This window comes from Miniopterus schreibersii (assembly GCF_964146895.1).
Source record: "Miniopterus schreibersii genome assembly, chromosome: 5".
NCBI classification, from domain to species: Eukaryota; Metazoa; Chordata; class Mammalia; order Chiroptera; family Miniopteridae; genus Miniopterus; species Miniopterus schreibersii.
Window position 1 is genome coordinate 41,177,370 of NC_138106.1, and position 17,374 is coordinate 41,194,743.

General features: G+C 39.9%; 1 protein-coding gene across 2 annotated transcripts in view; it reads left to right on the plus strand.

Annotated features, from left to right (window-relative positions):
- Positions 1 to 17,374, plus strand: part of CCDC50 (coiled-coil domain containing 50) — a 62,431-nt gene that overhangs the window by 21,746 nt on the left and 23,311 nt on the right. For both annotated transcript variants that reach the window (XM_081137822.1, XM_081137823.1), the window contains exons 2-4: positions 5,109 to 5,171; positions 6,603 to 6,729; positions 11,002 to 11,092. In XM_081137822.1, coding sequence (XP_080993948.1) covers positions 5,109 to 5,171; positions 6,603 to 6,729; positions 11,002 to 11,092 — 281 coding nt within the window. The remainder of the gene's footprint in view (positions 1 to 5,108; positions 5,172 to 6,602; positions 6,730 to 11,001; positions 11,093 to 17,374) is intronic.

Sequence of the window (17,374 nt, forward strand, 5' to 3'; positions counted from 1 at the left end):
GTGCCAGGGCAGGAGTCATTACTCAGTGTAGCTGATCCTGAGGCAACTATGGCACCACTTGTCTGGTTTCACTGCTTTTCTGGGCCTGGAGCTGAAATACAACTGAGGCCTAGATGATATCTTTAGGGAGGAAATGCTCAGGGGGTCTAAACTGCCCGACCAGACCAGTGATATGCTAGAGGAGGATAGGTTACCCTGGGGACAGGGTTCTTATTTTTTCAGTTTTGCCCCTTGATAGGCAGCTGGGGCTTCCTGCCCTGGTGAATTTCTGTATCACAGTTTTTATGCCTGGGTTTCTGTACGTTGTCCATCTAACAACACCCACTCCTTAACCTACCTCCAAATTATAATAAGCATAACTGCTCCATTGTTTATACCTTCAAAGAGTTTTCTATAGGTCTTTATAACATTTATCACATTATATTCTCATTTGCCATTTGTTATCTCCACCTCCTAATGTCTTGGAAGTGACTTATTCATCCAAAATAGTGCTCTGCAAATATTTGTTGAATCAATGTGTTTGCATACTTTGCCATTTATTTAGGGGGATCCACAGAGAATGATAATCATCTTTCTCTTCAAGGAAAATGGATGGAATATATATATATGAGAGAGAGAAAGAGAAAGAGAAAGAAAGAGAAAGAGAAAGAGAAAGAGAAAGAGAAAGAGAATATATATACCTATCTATCTGTATATATAAAATCCCAGTTCTCATTTGTGAAACTTGCTTGGCTCAGTGTAAACTAAATTACTGTTTATGTGTACCTATCTGGATTTAAAGAAAATCACTAAAGCTGTGGCTCAGTTGGTTGGGCTTGGTCCCATGCACTACGGGTCACCAGTTCCAATTTGGATCAGGACACATGCCTGGGTTTCGAGCTGGATCCCCAGTAGGAGGCAGCCAATTGATGGTTCTCATCAGTGCTTCTCTCTCTCCTCCCTTTCTCTAAAAATTCAATAAAAACTTTTTATTTTAAAAAAGAGATTTCTACTTTTATTTAAATGATGTTTGAAAACTTTTGCTCAGCTCTGTGATGCCATCGTAAGGGCAGAACTTAATTCTGTTTATAATATTGTTTTCTTCCTTTGTTTAGGGAATTCTTCCTGTTCCTTGGCCATAACTACCAGTTTTTCTTCATTTTTTTCTGTTAATTTGCATCTCTGGAAGTGTTTCTGTATGCTCTATGCAGTGCTAATTATGTGGAAGGTACAGAGATGGGAGGCAGCTTTGTGCTTAGTTGAAGGATAAAGTGTGTTTCTTTCTGTTGATGATTTTCTAAGCAAGGAGGCAGAGTTACATGGCGATTAGAGTGCAGAATAGACTTAGTCACCATGCTCTGACTTCGGGGAGAATGTTTGTGTCCGAGGGAAGAGGCTATAGGACTACTGAAGTCTGGATGGGGGTGAACAGGAGTGATGTGGTTGGTTTAATGGCAAGAAGATAAGCCTGAGGTTGGGGTGAGTGAAGATGCACACTGGAGGGAACAAGCTCGAGAAGTGGGGGGATGAAAGCCCAGGTCCAGTGGTTTATCTCAAGTCCCCAGATAAACCTTATCTTATGCTGGTATCCTCTGTACTGTTTATACTGTTTACTTCAAAAGAGTAGGTTAGAAAAGAAGCCAACATCCAGGCTCTGAATGTGGCCTGGCTGTGAAATGTTTTCAGTAATTCCAATCTGGTTACTGTTTTATAAAGCTGGCTGGATGTGTGACTGTTTTCCAGCTTGCATTAGAGGAGTGGGTGCAGAGAATACAGTGACATATCCTGAAAGAACTGGAGTGGAGGCAGAAGAAATCATTAATTGAGCAAATAATATGTCAGTATAAATGAGATTATATATTTGGAAGTGCTAAGGCCGTGTATTAACAATACAACTCTCTGTGTGTATGAGTGTGGATACTTCCATGTAGCTTTTGAAATTTTTTACACTGACTTGTAGCTCAGGGCGTACCCATATTTTGTGGGTACCAATTCAGCCACTGCTGTGAGAGGATTCAGGGTCAAATCACAGTAATTGAATATACTTTTTTTCAAATTTTTTTTATTGATTTCAGAGAGAGGAAGGGAGTCAGAGAGAGAGAAATAGAAACATCAATGATGAGAGTCATTGATCAGCTGCCTCCTGCATGCCCCCTACCAGGGATCAAGCCTGAAACCCAGACTTGTGCCCTGACCAGGAATTGAACTGTCACCTCCTGACTCATGAGTTGATGATGCTCAACCACTGAGCCAAGCTGGCGAGGCAATATACTTCAGTTTTGATGTTTAAATATTAAGAAATTAAGAAGAGTCATTAAGATAATTAGTAATACATAAATTCCTTGCACCTATTATGATTAGTTAAATGTCTTAAATATATGCTGTTAATGGAATAAAATACGTGTATTTTTAAAAGTTTTATATTATAGAATTAGAAATATGATGTATATAAATATAAAAAATTACAGAAAAACACAGGAAATATAGAAACCCAGGAACCTACCACCTAAATTTAATAGATGTTAAAATTTAACTTATTCTACACTATTCTGCTCTCTTCATTTATAGAGCAATAGAATAGCATATATAACTAAGGCACTACTGGCCCTTTGCTTTTCTCTAGAGGTAATCACTAGTTTAAATTCAGTTTATGTCAGTGCCATATATTAAAAAATACATATTTTTACTTCAGGTGTATGTATTCATAATGTTTTAGTGTTGTGCTGATTAAATAAATATAAAATTATTCTAGTTCTTCACATGGCTATCCACATGGAAAACTGCAATAACATTAAAATTTTTAATTTTATTCAACACATTAAAAACATAAAATATATTTTTCTGGTGTAACTTTCTACCCTAATAATGTAAATTGAAGTGGCTTTTAAACGATTTGACCGTAATCTCCAGAGTGATGTATGTTTTATGTCATGGCAAAATACATATCATATAAACACGTGTATACAACTGAAAACATTTCTTCAAACCATAGTTTCCGGTAGATGTGTGACATCCTCTATTTTCTAGCTTATTCTTTTTTTTTTTTTAATATGTCTTTTATTGATTTCAGAGAGAGGGAGAGAGAGAGAGAGAGAGAGAGAGAAACATCAATGATGAGAGTCATTGATTGGCTGCCTCCTGCATGCCCACCACTGGGGACCAAGCCCAAAACCCGGGCATGTGCCCTGACAGGAATCGAACCAGGATCTCCTGGATCCTAGGTCGATGCTCAACCGCTGAGCCACTCTGGCAGGGCCAGCCTATTCTTTTTCAAAGGCTTGCCCCAGACTTAGTAAAATGATTTTCTGACCTAATAATAGGTTGCTACCCATGATTTGAAAAACACTAAGGTTAATCTAAGAAATTAATCTCATTTTAGTTAATCTAAAATGAATACTGACTTTAGTATTCAAATGTAAGCCTTTGTTGTATAATAAAAGTCCTTCAAATAATAAGGGCACGTGTTAAAATAGCATTCTTCTGCACAAGATGCGATTATGTTCGTTTTGTTTTTTTATGAGCTAAATCCATACATATCTTAGCTATTTATTTAATTAATATTAATTAGCTAAGTGTTTTAGAGAATTCATGTTGGTTAGTGTAGAATAACTCCTTTCATTCTATTCTGACCTGGAGTCCTGGAGGGAAGGAAAGAACTCTAGTTGGCTTAGAAACTGACTCCCAATCCTATTACCACCAAATTATGTGTAGCCTTAATAAGTTATTTCTTCCTTCTGGCCCTCATCTTCCTCATCTACTAAATGGGAGGATTAACTAACTTATCTTGCATGCACTGTTATCCTGTGAAATACTGGGTAGCTCATATCTGGGCCTCAGGTTGTTAGAATTTGCTGAACATGTATCTGAACAGGACTTTCTATTGGGATTACTGGTTTTACAGTTGCATTTGAGCAAGGGGTAAGCTGAGATCATATTCAGTTTAGTATAGTTTTGGAGCAGAAATGATTCCTACATCATAAAACCATTTCAGACTAACCTTGACTTCTCCAAGCTCTGCCTACTCTTGTTGCAGTAAGGGACAGTGCTGTATGAATGTGTATATGAACATACATAGTGCTAAGAATGGCAATGGAGTGTTTCTTCATTCCATTTCAGTTAAATGTCCTTCCAGGCAAATCCAAAGCTGCAAAAAGAAATCTATAACCTCTGGGAAGCCTGGGGGACATTTTCAGAAGTCCTATACATTGCAGTAGTCTGAGGCTTTGGGGAATTTTCTTTTTTAATAGAGAAAGGACATCACCTAAGCTGTATGCCCCTAAAACAAACAAAACAGCACTTTTCATGCATCCTGCCTGTATGTTTGCTTTGAGAAGCAGGAGTTTAAATTGCAATTTGGGATAGAATGGACCTTCAAGACTATCTTTTCTCATTTACTTCTAAGAAAATAGTTCAGCGAATGTTCTTGCCTGTATTTCCAGGTAGAGGCAAAGTTAGGGGCAGATTCCTGGTGTATTCCAAGGTTCCTGTTTTCTGTTGGTTTGCAGATTCTTGTCAGGCAGCTCTACCTTTAGAGAGACCTAGAGAACCAGTTCTAACTCATGTCTAAGGGTATGAACCTATTAAAGAATGTGATTATCCTTAAAGTAGAGATCTGCTTCTACCAGAGGGACTAATGAAAGTATGTTTTTCCTTAATGACACCAGGATAGACATAGTCTGTGGGAGAGGATCCTCTGAACCCAAGGTGCTGAAGCATTGGCTAGGTTTATTTAACTCCTCTGACTGAGTGGGAACTCAGTTTTCTCTCAGCTGCACCATGCAAAACATTCTTGTCTTCTTATCTCAGCAGACCTGCCCTCCCTTTATAGAAGTGGATTGGAATTTCTTGACCTCTGCGTTTGCGTCTGTGGTTAATATCTTTAGGCTAGGGACCAGAGCTAACCATTGTTTTGTGATACCATGTGCTTTTCACTGAGCAGGTACTATGTGGGTTTTTTGGGGGGAATGAAGACTATGCTAACTAGTCACTATTTTGTTCAGTGCAAGTTATAAAGTTGATCATCTTAAGTATGAGAATTGACTGTTGAAGTCAAGAAAATGTTTTTCTTTTTATGTTGAAATACTACTAATGAGCCTTCCTGTCTGCTCTCTCCCCCTCATCCTCTGCAGTGTGTCGAGATTTCGCTGTCCTGGAGGACCACACCCTGGCCCACAACCTGCAGGAACAGGAGAGTGAGTAATAGCCCTCATTCTTGCTGCTTCACTTTTCTTTTTTGTAGTGATTGCTTGAGGCAGGTGTCAGGGTGAGGCAGGGAGAGAACACAGTCACCAGGCTGCGCCATCCATCCCCTTGAGCGATTTGTCTAGGCCCATGACACCTGGATGAAGAATGAAGTTCTGTCTATTTTGAAGTATGACAGCTGCCAGGTAGTAGAAGACTTCTGGGTACGTTGGAGGAAGAGGAGACCTAGAAACCTTAGTGTTGTAGGAGGGAGACTTTGGTTATATTTGCGTTGACATAAGAAATGTCCAAACCTGTAGAGAGGTTTTATGAGTTTATTTGAGCCAAACTGACGACAACTGCCCGGAAGCAAAATCTCAGCAGATTGAGAAAATGTTCCAGAGAATGACAGTTTAGTAGTTTATTTTATACATTACAGTCAGAGGAGGAGGCATAGGGAGGGTTACATGAAATCCACTGGTGGTAGATTAGGGAGATGGGAGAAAGCAAATCAGGGAAATCTCTGAGATTGGATAAAGTAAAATGGAGAGACACATACTCCTTTTACATTAGTGGGCACAAGATAGTTAATAATTAACGTTTATAGCACATAGAGCTAGTGTGCAGGGGAATAAGATAATGAGGGCTTCTGTGGTCTCCTTCTCTGGTAAAGTGGGGATTACTCTGACATTTCAGATGCATGTTATCTCAGATGCAGAAAGACAGTAGGCAGGCTCAGTTAAGATTGACCTTTGTTAAGAAAGATACTGGCCTAGAAAGACTAGCTGCCATGACTCACTTTTAGTTAAGAAAGTAAGTTCAGTTTCAGACCATCCTGTGGTTACTTCTGTGATGCAGCTCCCCTGAGCTTGTCAGGTTTAGTGTGTGGCCTCTTTTTTCTCCACACATATATTTGGGGCTGGCCTAGGGAGCTATTTCTTCCCCCCGGAATAGGGGCCTGAAGGTCTTTTTCCAGGCAATGAAGGTATTTAGACTGAATTTTTCTAAATATTTATGTATATAATCATGAAAAATAACTTTGTTATATGTGTTATACAAAAGTACATATTTATGAATATGTAATTTGTGAGTCATTAATGTGTCAATGTCAAAAATAAGTATTGAAAAAATGCAGTCGATAGAGTGTCAGCTTGTGGAGCAGAAAGAACACTGGCCTGGTTTTAGAATATCTGTGTAGAAGTCCTGGCACTGCCACTGTTTTGCATGTGACCGAAGGGAAATGACTTAACCTTTCGGATCCTCTTTTTACTTAATGGAAAGATGGGGATAAGAATTCCTGTGCTGCCTCTTATACAGCGTTACTGAGAGCGTACAGTAAAGTGATGCGTATGAAGCTCTTTGAAAAGCTCTTAAGTTTATTATAAGGCTTATTATTAACAAGCCAAATAATTATAATCCCTCGCCTCAATCTTTCTGTCCAGTTGAACATCATTTGGCATCAAACATTCAGCGGAACCGTTTGGTCCAGCACGATCTCCGGGTGGCTAAGCAGCTCCAAGAGGAAGATCTGAAAGCTCAGGCTCAGCTGCAGAAGCGCTACAAAGACCTGTGAGGATCCTGGGGAGTGGGAGGGAGTCATGCCAGGACTGGCTTTCTCTGTGGAGCCAGCAACCAGGGCAGGGAAGGAGGAGACTCTCCTGTTCCTCTGATTCCTGTCACCGTTAGATTAAAAAATTTATGTGTGTGTGTATGTACCCACCCTTTTCTTTGATTTGCAACATTTTCTTTGTTTTGGGAACAATGACTTGGTTTTGGGATGTGTGGATTCTGCTGTGAACTTTCAGCATTTTAACTCTATGACTGAGACATTTGGACCACCTTCTCTGCAATATGGGGAGATGGTCTCTATCCCCTCTGCCTCATAGGTTGGTTATCTGGGGGATCCAGCGGAATACTGTGTATGAAAGAACTTCATGAGTTGTGTTAGGTTCCTTTACTATTTCCTAGCAGTGTTTGCTGGTCTAACTTTGCTTAAATCCCTTGCTTTTCAGGCACAGGCAGAGAGTCTTGTGGAAGGCTCTGAAATGTACACTCAGTTCTCTTCATACCTTTAGTGCCTGACAAAAGTTCTTTCTCAGTCTCTTCATTTAATAGTTAGATAAAGGAAAGACCATATCTGAGTTTGCTTACAGCACAATTACCCTGAAAGTCACAGGGTACATTTCTTCTTTGAGAATAGCTCCTATACCTAAATCTCTAAGGGTGGAGTTAACCACTAGATACTGTTTTGAGGTGGAAGGGGTAAAGGAAGAATCGAAGGGACCTCTCAGTTTTTTTAGTTGTCATGTTCATATAAACAGGAGAGCCTATTGTTTTTGCTGCCTTTGAGGAATGATTTGTCTTTCTATTTTATTATTGGTAGAGAGGAATTAATTTTTTGTTTAGCTTCCTTATTTTGTAAATAAACATTCTATTGACTCTTGCTATCCCTGACACCATGAAAGGCTCTGGAGACCACAGATATGAGGAAACATAACCATTGCCTTTAATGGCCTAGGAACATATTCTGAACACTTTATATGTAGAGATACATGCACGAGGCACAAAGAATTGAATAGTAAATTTCATATTTACGAAGAGAGAAGAGACAGAAAACTGTCCCAACATCGGTGATGTATTTAATCTGAACTTCGATGGTTAATTAGGAACTTATAGTGATAATTGGGAAAACCATTCTAGCTAGAGGGAGAAGCATGCATAAAGATAACAGGTAAAAGGACCTGGAATCACATGGTAGCTGCTAGATGTTCAGCATTGCTGGAGTGGGGAGTACAATTAGGTAGAAGATGAGGCTTCAGAGTACTCAAAGGCTGGACCAAAAGGTCACATGAGTTATGTAAAGGAATTTAGGCTTTATAGATTTTATATTATAAATAATAGAGAATGAACTATTGAAGGAGTTTTAGATTTTCATTTAGGGACTTACTCTGGGGGCTGGGTAGGTAAAGGATTAGAGGGGTCAGGATTGAAGGGAGCAATTCAGGAGTGGTCAGATTAAGAGATGACGAGGCTTGAATAAGGAGGACAATGGACAATACAGATACAGAGAGGAGTGACTTGATGAGGCCTGAATTGGTGGTAATGTTATTGGAGTTAGGAGAGACAGATTTGAGATGTGTGGAGGCTGGCTTGGTGTCATAAACTGAGTGAAGATGAGAACCAGAGGTAGAATATTCAAGAATTCTAGATTATCACCTTTTATATTATTCACAATTCTCTGTTAGGAAAGCCAGTTCTGAGATCGATGCAGAAGTTTAAGATCCTGAATTAGGGTAATGATAGTGCACATAATGAGGTTATTGAGAGATTATTGAGACCAACTACTGTAAGATATAAATCAGATTTGGAGAGTGATGGGTTACAGGTCCTAAATTAGAGGAGAACCAGGTAGTATATTCCTGCCTGGGACTTCAGGGGTTTGGAGGTGCTCCTGGATGAAATAAGTAAGTTAGAAATGAAGTTTTTCAGTGTTCACATCTTGGTAGATTTGACTGCTGAACATCAAGGGGAGGATTCAGTGCTGTGGATTTGAAGGAACTGGAACCTTTCACTCATTCTGGATCCTGGGCTTCTGTCCAGAGTCAGCTTGTGAAGATTGTTTACTACTCTTTTCTCACTGGATTTTGCTTCCTCAGGAGTCTATATAATTGGCTAAGAGAACTAGAACTGGTCCTTCTTAGAAAATGCGGCCCTTCATTTGGATCTGCATTCTTTACTGTGTTCTGCTTTCTTCTGTCTCTCACCACCTTGCATGTAGTTCATAGTTGCTTACTCCTAATCAGATTTTATGTTAATTTGGAAGATCCAGGCAGCAGAGTTTTTGAAAACTAACCCTGATTTTGTTTATGAGTCTTAATTATTAGGAGTGAGTGAATGAAAGGAGGACATATGTATAAGTAAAAAGTATTCTGAGTAGATTTTTTTAACTTTAGCTCTTTGGTTTCAAAGGCTAAGAATCCTAGAATATTAGACCTGAAATGTGAAATTATTAAGTCCAACGACTTCTATAGCTGATCAGATGACATGAGCAGGCATGGTTCATTCGCAGGACCGGAACTCAGTTCTGCAGACATTTTGTCCCGCGTTTTTCCCACTGATTCTAAAAGACTTGCATCTCTGACTTGTGCTCCCTGTCTTGTGTTCTTTGCCTCCCTTTCACCTACATCTACCTCTTTCCAAACATGCTAAGAGTGACTGTTTCCTTGTACAAATGAGAATAATTTTAATTATTTCCTTTTATTCCTCAGTTTTGTATAAAAAAGTTAGGATATTGCCACTCTCCTCTACCTCCCACAACACTTTTCATTTTCAAAAGACTGCCATGAAACAGATGATACAGTGAGGGGAGGAAGAAGAGGGTAAAGGAGGGATAAATGATGATGGAAGAAGACTTGACTTGGGTGCTGAACATACAATACAATATACAGATGATGTATTGTAGAATTGTACACCTGAAACCTATATAATTTTATTAACTATTAGCACCCCTATAAATTCAATAAAAAACACACACGCTATACAACCAACACTGAGATTCCTTGAGTAGTTTAAGTTCGCCTGGCCGGGGGAGAATAAGAAGATATATTTGTTTAGCAAACGAACTATTTATATAAATCACAATTGTAATTTTATTCCAGCATCTTTTTAGATAGTAAACTTTTGTCATGTTTATGTTCATCTTTCTGAGCTAACAGTTTTGTGTAAAGGTTGGTTTCCCAGAGCTATCATATTCTAGAGTGTTTTTTAAAAATACTTTATTGATTTTTAGAGAGAAAGTAAGGGAGAGGGAGAGAGAGAAACATCAATCCGTTGCCTCCTGCAAGCTCCTACTCGGGATCAAGCCTGCAACCTGGGCATGTGCCCTGACTGGGAATTGAACTGGTTACCTCTTGGTGCACAGGACGACGCCTAACCAACTGAGCCACACCTGCCACGGTGTATTCTAGATTTTTAAGCTGCCCACTGACTTTTCTTGAAACCTGAAGCCAAAAGACTTGTATCCATCTCTGAGAGATCCAAACTCCATTTTCTGTTGAAACTGCTGTTCTGTGGGTGATTATTTTAAAGGATCTGTCTCTTCCAACAAAGTACGTTGGGGGCTTCTGAGCACAGGAGCAAGATTTGTTCATTTTTTTATCCTCAGTGTTGAGCATAGTGCCTGCTTCACAGAAGATGGTATATTTAAATTTTTGTTGAATGCACAAATGCCAAAACAAACAAAACTATGGTAACAGCAGTTTTCTTAGTGGCCAGAGTATTAAGTACCAGCCAGAGAGGTTTCAACTGAATATGGAAGCTGGGGAATATACATATTTTCTCTTTTTAAAAGCATTATTGAAACTGAAAAAAATATATATTTAAAATTTTATAAAAATCATTTTAAAGCCATACCACCCCCACTAGGTGACCACAGTATTATTGACGTTTTAGTGATCTTACTCTCAGTGTGTTTCTGTGTACTCGTTACGTGTTTGGATATTTGTGGACATCAGTCTCACAGTGTACATCTCATTTGCAGAAAACATGCCAGCCTCTGAACAGCAGGGCGAGGTGATCTGGTAGTGCAGAAAAAGCATGTAGCGTTCCATTGGAGTGTCTGGGGAGTAGATTCTGGTCTGCCACTTGTTTGTGTGACCTTGGGGTGGTGATTTCACTACTCTGGGCCTCAGGTTTTCCATCTGTGAATGGTGACAGTATCAACCTCTGCAACACTGTAGTGAGGATTGAGATGAGATAAAAATATGCACTGGCTCATAGTGAGTAGTCAGTAAATTGTTTCTTACTTTCTTTACTCATGTTGTTTTGACCTCTGTTTTTTAGTGAACAGCAAGACTGTGAAATTGCTCAGGAAATCCAGGAGAAGCTGGCTATTGAGGCGGAGAGACGACGCATCCAGGAGAAGAAGGATGAGGTACATGGCCGACGCCCCCCGCTGGAGGAGGGCGGCTCAGCTCTGCAGCACTTCCTTGCTGTATTCAGGAGCCCAGGGCAGGGTGGCTGGATGGGCAGCACAACTCGGCTCTTTGCAGCCAGTCAGTGACGACTCTCTCGTCATTGGTGTTTCAACTCTCTCTCTCCCTCTCCCTTCCCCTCTCTGAAATCGATAAAGATATATTAAAATAAAACAAAAAAAAACACCTTGCCTCTTTGGGTGCATGGTCCAGGCATTGCCCTCCATGGACCATTGTTTATTGCCCCTTGATCAGTTGCATATGGTGAAATCTTAAAAGATGATAATGGATAGTTTAATATGAAGTCTGAATTAGTTTCCTAGGGCTGCTCTAACATTACCACAGACTTGGCTCAAAACAAGAAATTTATTTTCTCACAGTTCCGGGGGCTAGAAATTGAAATCAAGGTGTTGGCAGGGCCATGCTACCTGTTGGGAAAGGTCCTTTTTTACCTCCTCCAAGCTTCTGTTGGCTCCTGACAGTCTGGCATTCCTTGGCTCCTAGCTGCATCACTTCAGTCTCTATGTCCATTGTCGGGTGGCCTTCTTTCCTGTATCTTTGTGTCCTCTTGTTTTCTTATAAGGACATCAGTCATTAGATTGAGGACCTACCCCAATCAGATAAGACTTTTCTTAACTAATTACATCTGTAAAGACCCTGTTTCCAAATAAGGTCACATTCTGAGGCTCTTGGTAGAAATGAATTTTTAGGGGCCACTATTCAACCCAATACAGGGTCTCTGTCTATAGGGTATTCCCACAACTTCAGTGATAGCAGAACTTAAATGTGTCCTGAACAGGGCTCAGGGAGTGGTCACTGAGAAGCCAGGAGCAGTCATTGCTCACTCTTTTTCCCTGTGATATTCTGACTCAAAGCACTGTTCTGTTTGATTCTGTATATATTTTAAATTGTATTGTTTTTAAAGCCGAAAATGACTAAAATTAGCAATAGTGTTTGGTTTGTAAGATTCGAATATGCAACTAACTATTGCTTTTGCGTTATGTTTTCGGCATTTCTTAGTTTCTTTTCACTTTGTATTGATCCTGTGTCTGACTTCTTTCACGCCTATTGTGCTATCTTGGCCACTGTCTTGATTTATGATAAGGGAGAAAATGATTTATCTTTTTTTTTTTTAAATCATCACCCGAGGATATTTTTTTCATTGCTTTTCAGAGAGAATGAAAGGGAGAGAGAGAAAGAGACATCGATGTGAGAGAGACATCGATATGAGAGACACATCAATTGGTTGCCTCTTGCATGCACCCTTACAGGGGCCAGGGATTGAGCCTGCAACTGAGGTACGTGCCCTTGACTGGAATTGAACCCAGACCCTTCAGTCTGCGGGCTGACGCTCTAACCACTGAGAAAAACTATCTAGGGCTGATTTATTATATTTAATAATACAATGATCGTATGATTTATTGTGTAATCAAATACTTTCTAGGGTTAAAGGGAGCAGTATTAATAATTTACATAAACTGGGACTGTCCTCTGCTAACTGGCACATACGATCAGTCATCCTATTAAGTAGGTATGATCAGGGTCACCAGTATGCTAGTCTACATACACTGCTCCTCCCACTGAGCCATCCTTCTTCCCATGGGACACCTGGCTCATCACTAGGTGAACCTGGTGTTAGTGTATTTAGCTGTGTTTAAGAAACAGACCATGACTCTGTGGGCAACAGAACTGCAAGTAAGAATTACGGATTACTTTTTATTCTCCTGTTCCCAGCACAGGAGCTGTTTCTTACTACAGAATGTGTTGCTTCTCTGTAGTCAGGACTTTGCTTTGGGGATGAAACTAGGAACTGAAAGAAGTGATTATATTTTGTAGACAGGAAAGCTTCTATTTAAAATTAACAGTAATGGTTGGTTTCTGATAAATGCTACTGGTGTCCTGCGATCTTCCTCCGCAACCCCCACCCCATTCAGGGAAAAATGGACACAAAGTGAAACCAAAACACTTCCCCTTCAGGCATGTAGAGTCTAAGTAGCAATCACAATAAGTAATCTCATGTTAATACCATATAAAGTGAGCAGTGTAGTGACTAACTCCATGTTTCAGATGAAGAAATGATGGCTTGAAGAAGTAAATGACTGGTCCCAAGCTATAATAAGGTGCCACAGAAGTGTCTGTGCAGTACAGGTTTGACGGACTGCTTCTGACTTACATACACTGTAACATGGCATAAAACATGTAGACTTTGAAGTTAGCTGCCCTGGGTTTGAATCTTCACTATTTAACTTTTAGCCTTGACTTTCAGTATCTCAGCTAACCATGTAGAAACTCAGGTTCTAAATTAGAGAAGTCATGATAGCTGTGCATACTTTAAAGAGCTGTTATGAGGTTTAAATGAGGTCATGTATAAAAGGCCTCCGATACGGATTAACTTAATAATTGCTCTTAACTTTTTGTTTTCTTGCAAGGTGTTTTTCTCACCGTTCTGCTTTTTATAACAAACCAGATTTTTCTTACAGATATGTGATAAGTAAGAGATATGTGGTAAGTTAGCAGGACAGATATATAGGCTTACGTATGTTCCAGTATGGTGTGACTTGAGGGCTCTTCAGGGGTTTTCTTGCCCTTAAAGACCTCTCCCTATCTTGTCTTCCAGTAGCATTTCACCTACTGTAGTGTTTCCCCTGCCCTTGGACAGTGGAGAGATTAAGTGACAAACCCAGTTGTGGAGGTTTAGTGAGGCTAGCCTTTAAAAATTCCTTTCAGACTTTCTGAGTTTTTATCTGATGCCTTAGATTAGAAGGGGCCTACTGTGCCAAGATGTTCTTTTATGGTAGAAAATGTGACTCTCAGCTGACAGGTGTGATGTTAATAATAAATGAACAAAATTTGCATTAGTGAAGTTTGTCCTTGAAGGATGTATGATAATACTAATTTGTTTATTTCATTCAAGCCTCCTCACAGAGGTGACTGAGTTAGTAGTGCTCATTTTCCTGGCCAGCTCTTTAAAAAGCATTGCCTGTTACTCATGAACTGTCCCAGTTCTCCCCCCTGCCGCTGTTCTACTTCCCTGTAGAGAGAGTCTGCTTAGCTAATATGTTTTTATTCAACAGCAGAGCTGTGGAAAATTCCTCTCTGGATTTTCAATGAAATTTCTTTTAGAAATTTTTGGGGTCAACTCTCTTGGGTACTTTATAATCCCCCCAAACAACCAGATGTAGAATCCAGAGCCCCTTTACCCTTGGGACAGTTTTTTTTCTGAACAATGTTGTACAGGAGAAGTAAGAGTTATACAACTTCGTGTGGGTCAATTAACATGTCTGGCCTTGTTATGGTATAATTTTATTGTGTTTTTTAACAGAGCACAGATATAAGGAAAGTAGCATTTCCTTTCAGGGAGACAGATGTTGAAAAGTTAAAAAAAAAAAAAAGAAAAGGAGAAAGATTTGTATTCTTACCAGCACTGTGGCCTCTCCCCACCCCTTCCTCTTTCCCTTTCCCCCTCTTCTCTCTTTACACCTCCCTCCCTACTTCCTTTCTTTCTTCCTTTTTTCTTTTTTTCTTTTTACAGTGTCTTGAATATACAGTGGCTTGTAGGCTTTGGGAATGCTGGACCGTATGAGTGTGTGATTAGTACAAGTGGACTAATTTCACTGGATCTTTCTCTTGATCACAGCATAAGCATTTGGCAGTGTTGTTTAATAAAACCAAGGAATGTGTGTTTAGTTAATTTAACGTAGTATTCTTAAATAAAACTCTAAATGTGTGTGTCTGTGTGTGCACACGTGTGTGTGTGTCTGAAAGAGGGAAAGGGAGAGAATCCGTAGAAATACATGTTGTCTCTCAACCTAGGTCTGTGGTGGCAGCTAGACAGACATGAGTAGAGAGCAAGGATGATGGGCCAGGTACCTAAGGTCACTAAGGTGGAGGGCCCCTGGTGCTTACCAAGGGCAAAACTGGGAAAACAAGGACCTCACCCCCAGGGTAACCTTTCCTCCCCTGGCATACCTCTGCGCCTGGGGTTTAGATCTCCTGACCTTTCACATCTCTGGTTGTGTGGTTTGGACCCTCCCATGACCTTTCCTTCCCTGGCATGTGGCTAGTTATGTGGGTTAGACCCCCTTAGAGGAGGAACAAGGAGGCCAGAGAATAGCCCTTAAACATTAAGCCCTCAGGACAATGAGGTTCTGACCTGCATCAAATACATCTAGGCCTCAGTTGTGTTTCAGCTCCAGGCCCAGAAAAGCAGCAGAACCAGACAAGCCAGGCCATGCCTGCCTGCCTCAGGATCAGCTGCATTGACTAATGACCCCCTGCCTTGGTGCTGACCAGTCAGTGGAGACCAAGATCCTGAAAGGACACATGGGAAAGCTGATGAATATTCTAATGAGATCCCCCCTGGGATATCCCCTAAAATCCCCACCCTTAAAAGTCCCCCTTAGGACAGAAGACCCAGAGCACTCTCCCTCCCAGGAGCATATCCTAGCCTTTCCCCTGCCCCTTTCTACCCTGCCACTCCAGGTGTTACCTTTCTCCTAAGCTCCAGGGGCCCTTCTTTTGCTTCTGTACCTTGTTTCCTGAGCCCATTTCTTCTACAGCTCACTTCTTCTGCCTCTTTGACTTTCCAAATAAACTTTCTCTTATAGTTTGAGTCTTGGCTCTGAATTTTTTGCTAGCCAGAACTCAGGTACTGAGGTTGCTGAACCAAGATCTGGTCTGACCCCACTGGTCTAACACCTGGTGCCATTCTTGCTGCCAACAGGTCCAGATATATATGGCTGTTAAACTATTTTAGAGAAAAACATTTTTTATTTTTTGCTTAAGTAAATAGCGTGGCCAACCATGTTATGCAAAGTCTGTGGCACCAGTCCATCAATTTGAAATCATTTATAATGTAGACTGCTCAGGGATAAACTTAGTAACCAGTTTACATTAAAAATTAATCTACTGTGAACCATGGTACTTTTCCATAGCATTCTTAAATGATTAGAACTTCGTGTTCTAGAAGAATTTTTGTATACGTTGCTAATAGAGGATAGCTCCAAATAGTATTACATTTTAGCTACTAATTTTTTTCCCCCATGTTTTGCCACTTTAAAAATAATACATATATGGCCAGAAAGAGGAAGTGGGCAAATGGGAAGCTTCTGATTGAGGAAAAAGTATTTTCTCTTTTTTTGCCTGTTTATACTGATGTTTTTACATCCATGGAATTGTAATTATCTGGTTTCCCTGGTCTTCTAGAGTAACCCTTTTGGAATTATATATGCTCTGAGTTCCCTACTGAGTTAGATGTTAATACACTTACTGCTACTTGGTAAGGACTTTAGCAATCTAATGGAATGGCTTTCTTTTTCTTTCTTCTTTTTGACAGTCATTTGACAATCATGATTTTAGATCTCTTTTGGGTTGTTGTCCCCAGGGAGATGTCCCCAGGGAGAAGTAACCCTGATATAAAATCATATAAAGAATAAAAATACTTTAAGGAATCCAACACATGGTTCAGTAATTTGTCAACTGCTGGAGAAAGCTGTGCCGGCCTCCTGGGTTCCATCACACCTTGCTTGTGTTAATGCCTTTCTTAGAGCACTCATCTTTGCACGTCTTACATTATGTAATTATTTGCCTCTGATATTTAATAGATAAGGACTTTCAGGATATTGACCATGTCTTGTTTCTCTATAGGTCTCTAACAGTGTTTCGCCCATTGAAGGGGATCAGTAAATCTTTGTTTTCATTAAAATGACTTTCCTTAGCATTCTAGAGGTTTTTAACTATGCCCCTTTCTTATGCTCACAGCTGCAAATTTTCTAGAGTAGAGTGACTTGGATAACAGAAAAGAGAGATGAGGTATAATGGCAGATTCGTATTCCAATAAATGACTTAACTAGAAAGTCTTCTATGCCGCAGAGTTTATGATTAATTTTTAAAAATCATGGAGTATTGCTTCAAAAGCGCTTATGGATTCTTTTAGGTTCCTTTCCCAAGTTATGTTTTATGGAACACTAATTTCATAAGGTTTATATGCTTTATGTAAAAAAAGGCTTCTGGCCCTGGCTGGTGTGGCTCTGTTGGGAGTCATCATTCTGTGCACTGAGGGGTTGCCGATTTGATTTCTGGTCAGGGCACTTTGCAGGCTCGATCTCTGGTGGGACACATGTGGGAGACAACTGATTAATGCGTCTTTCTCCCTTTCTCTCTAAAATCAACAAAAAATCTTTTTTAAAAAAAGGCTTCTATCACAAAGTAAATCTAGAAATTCATGAGTTATAGGAAGATAA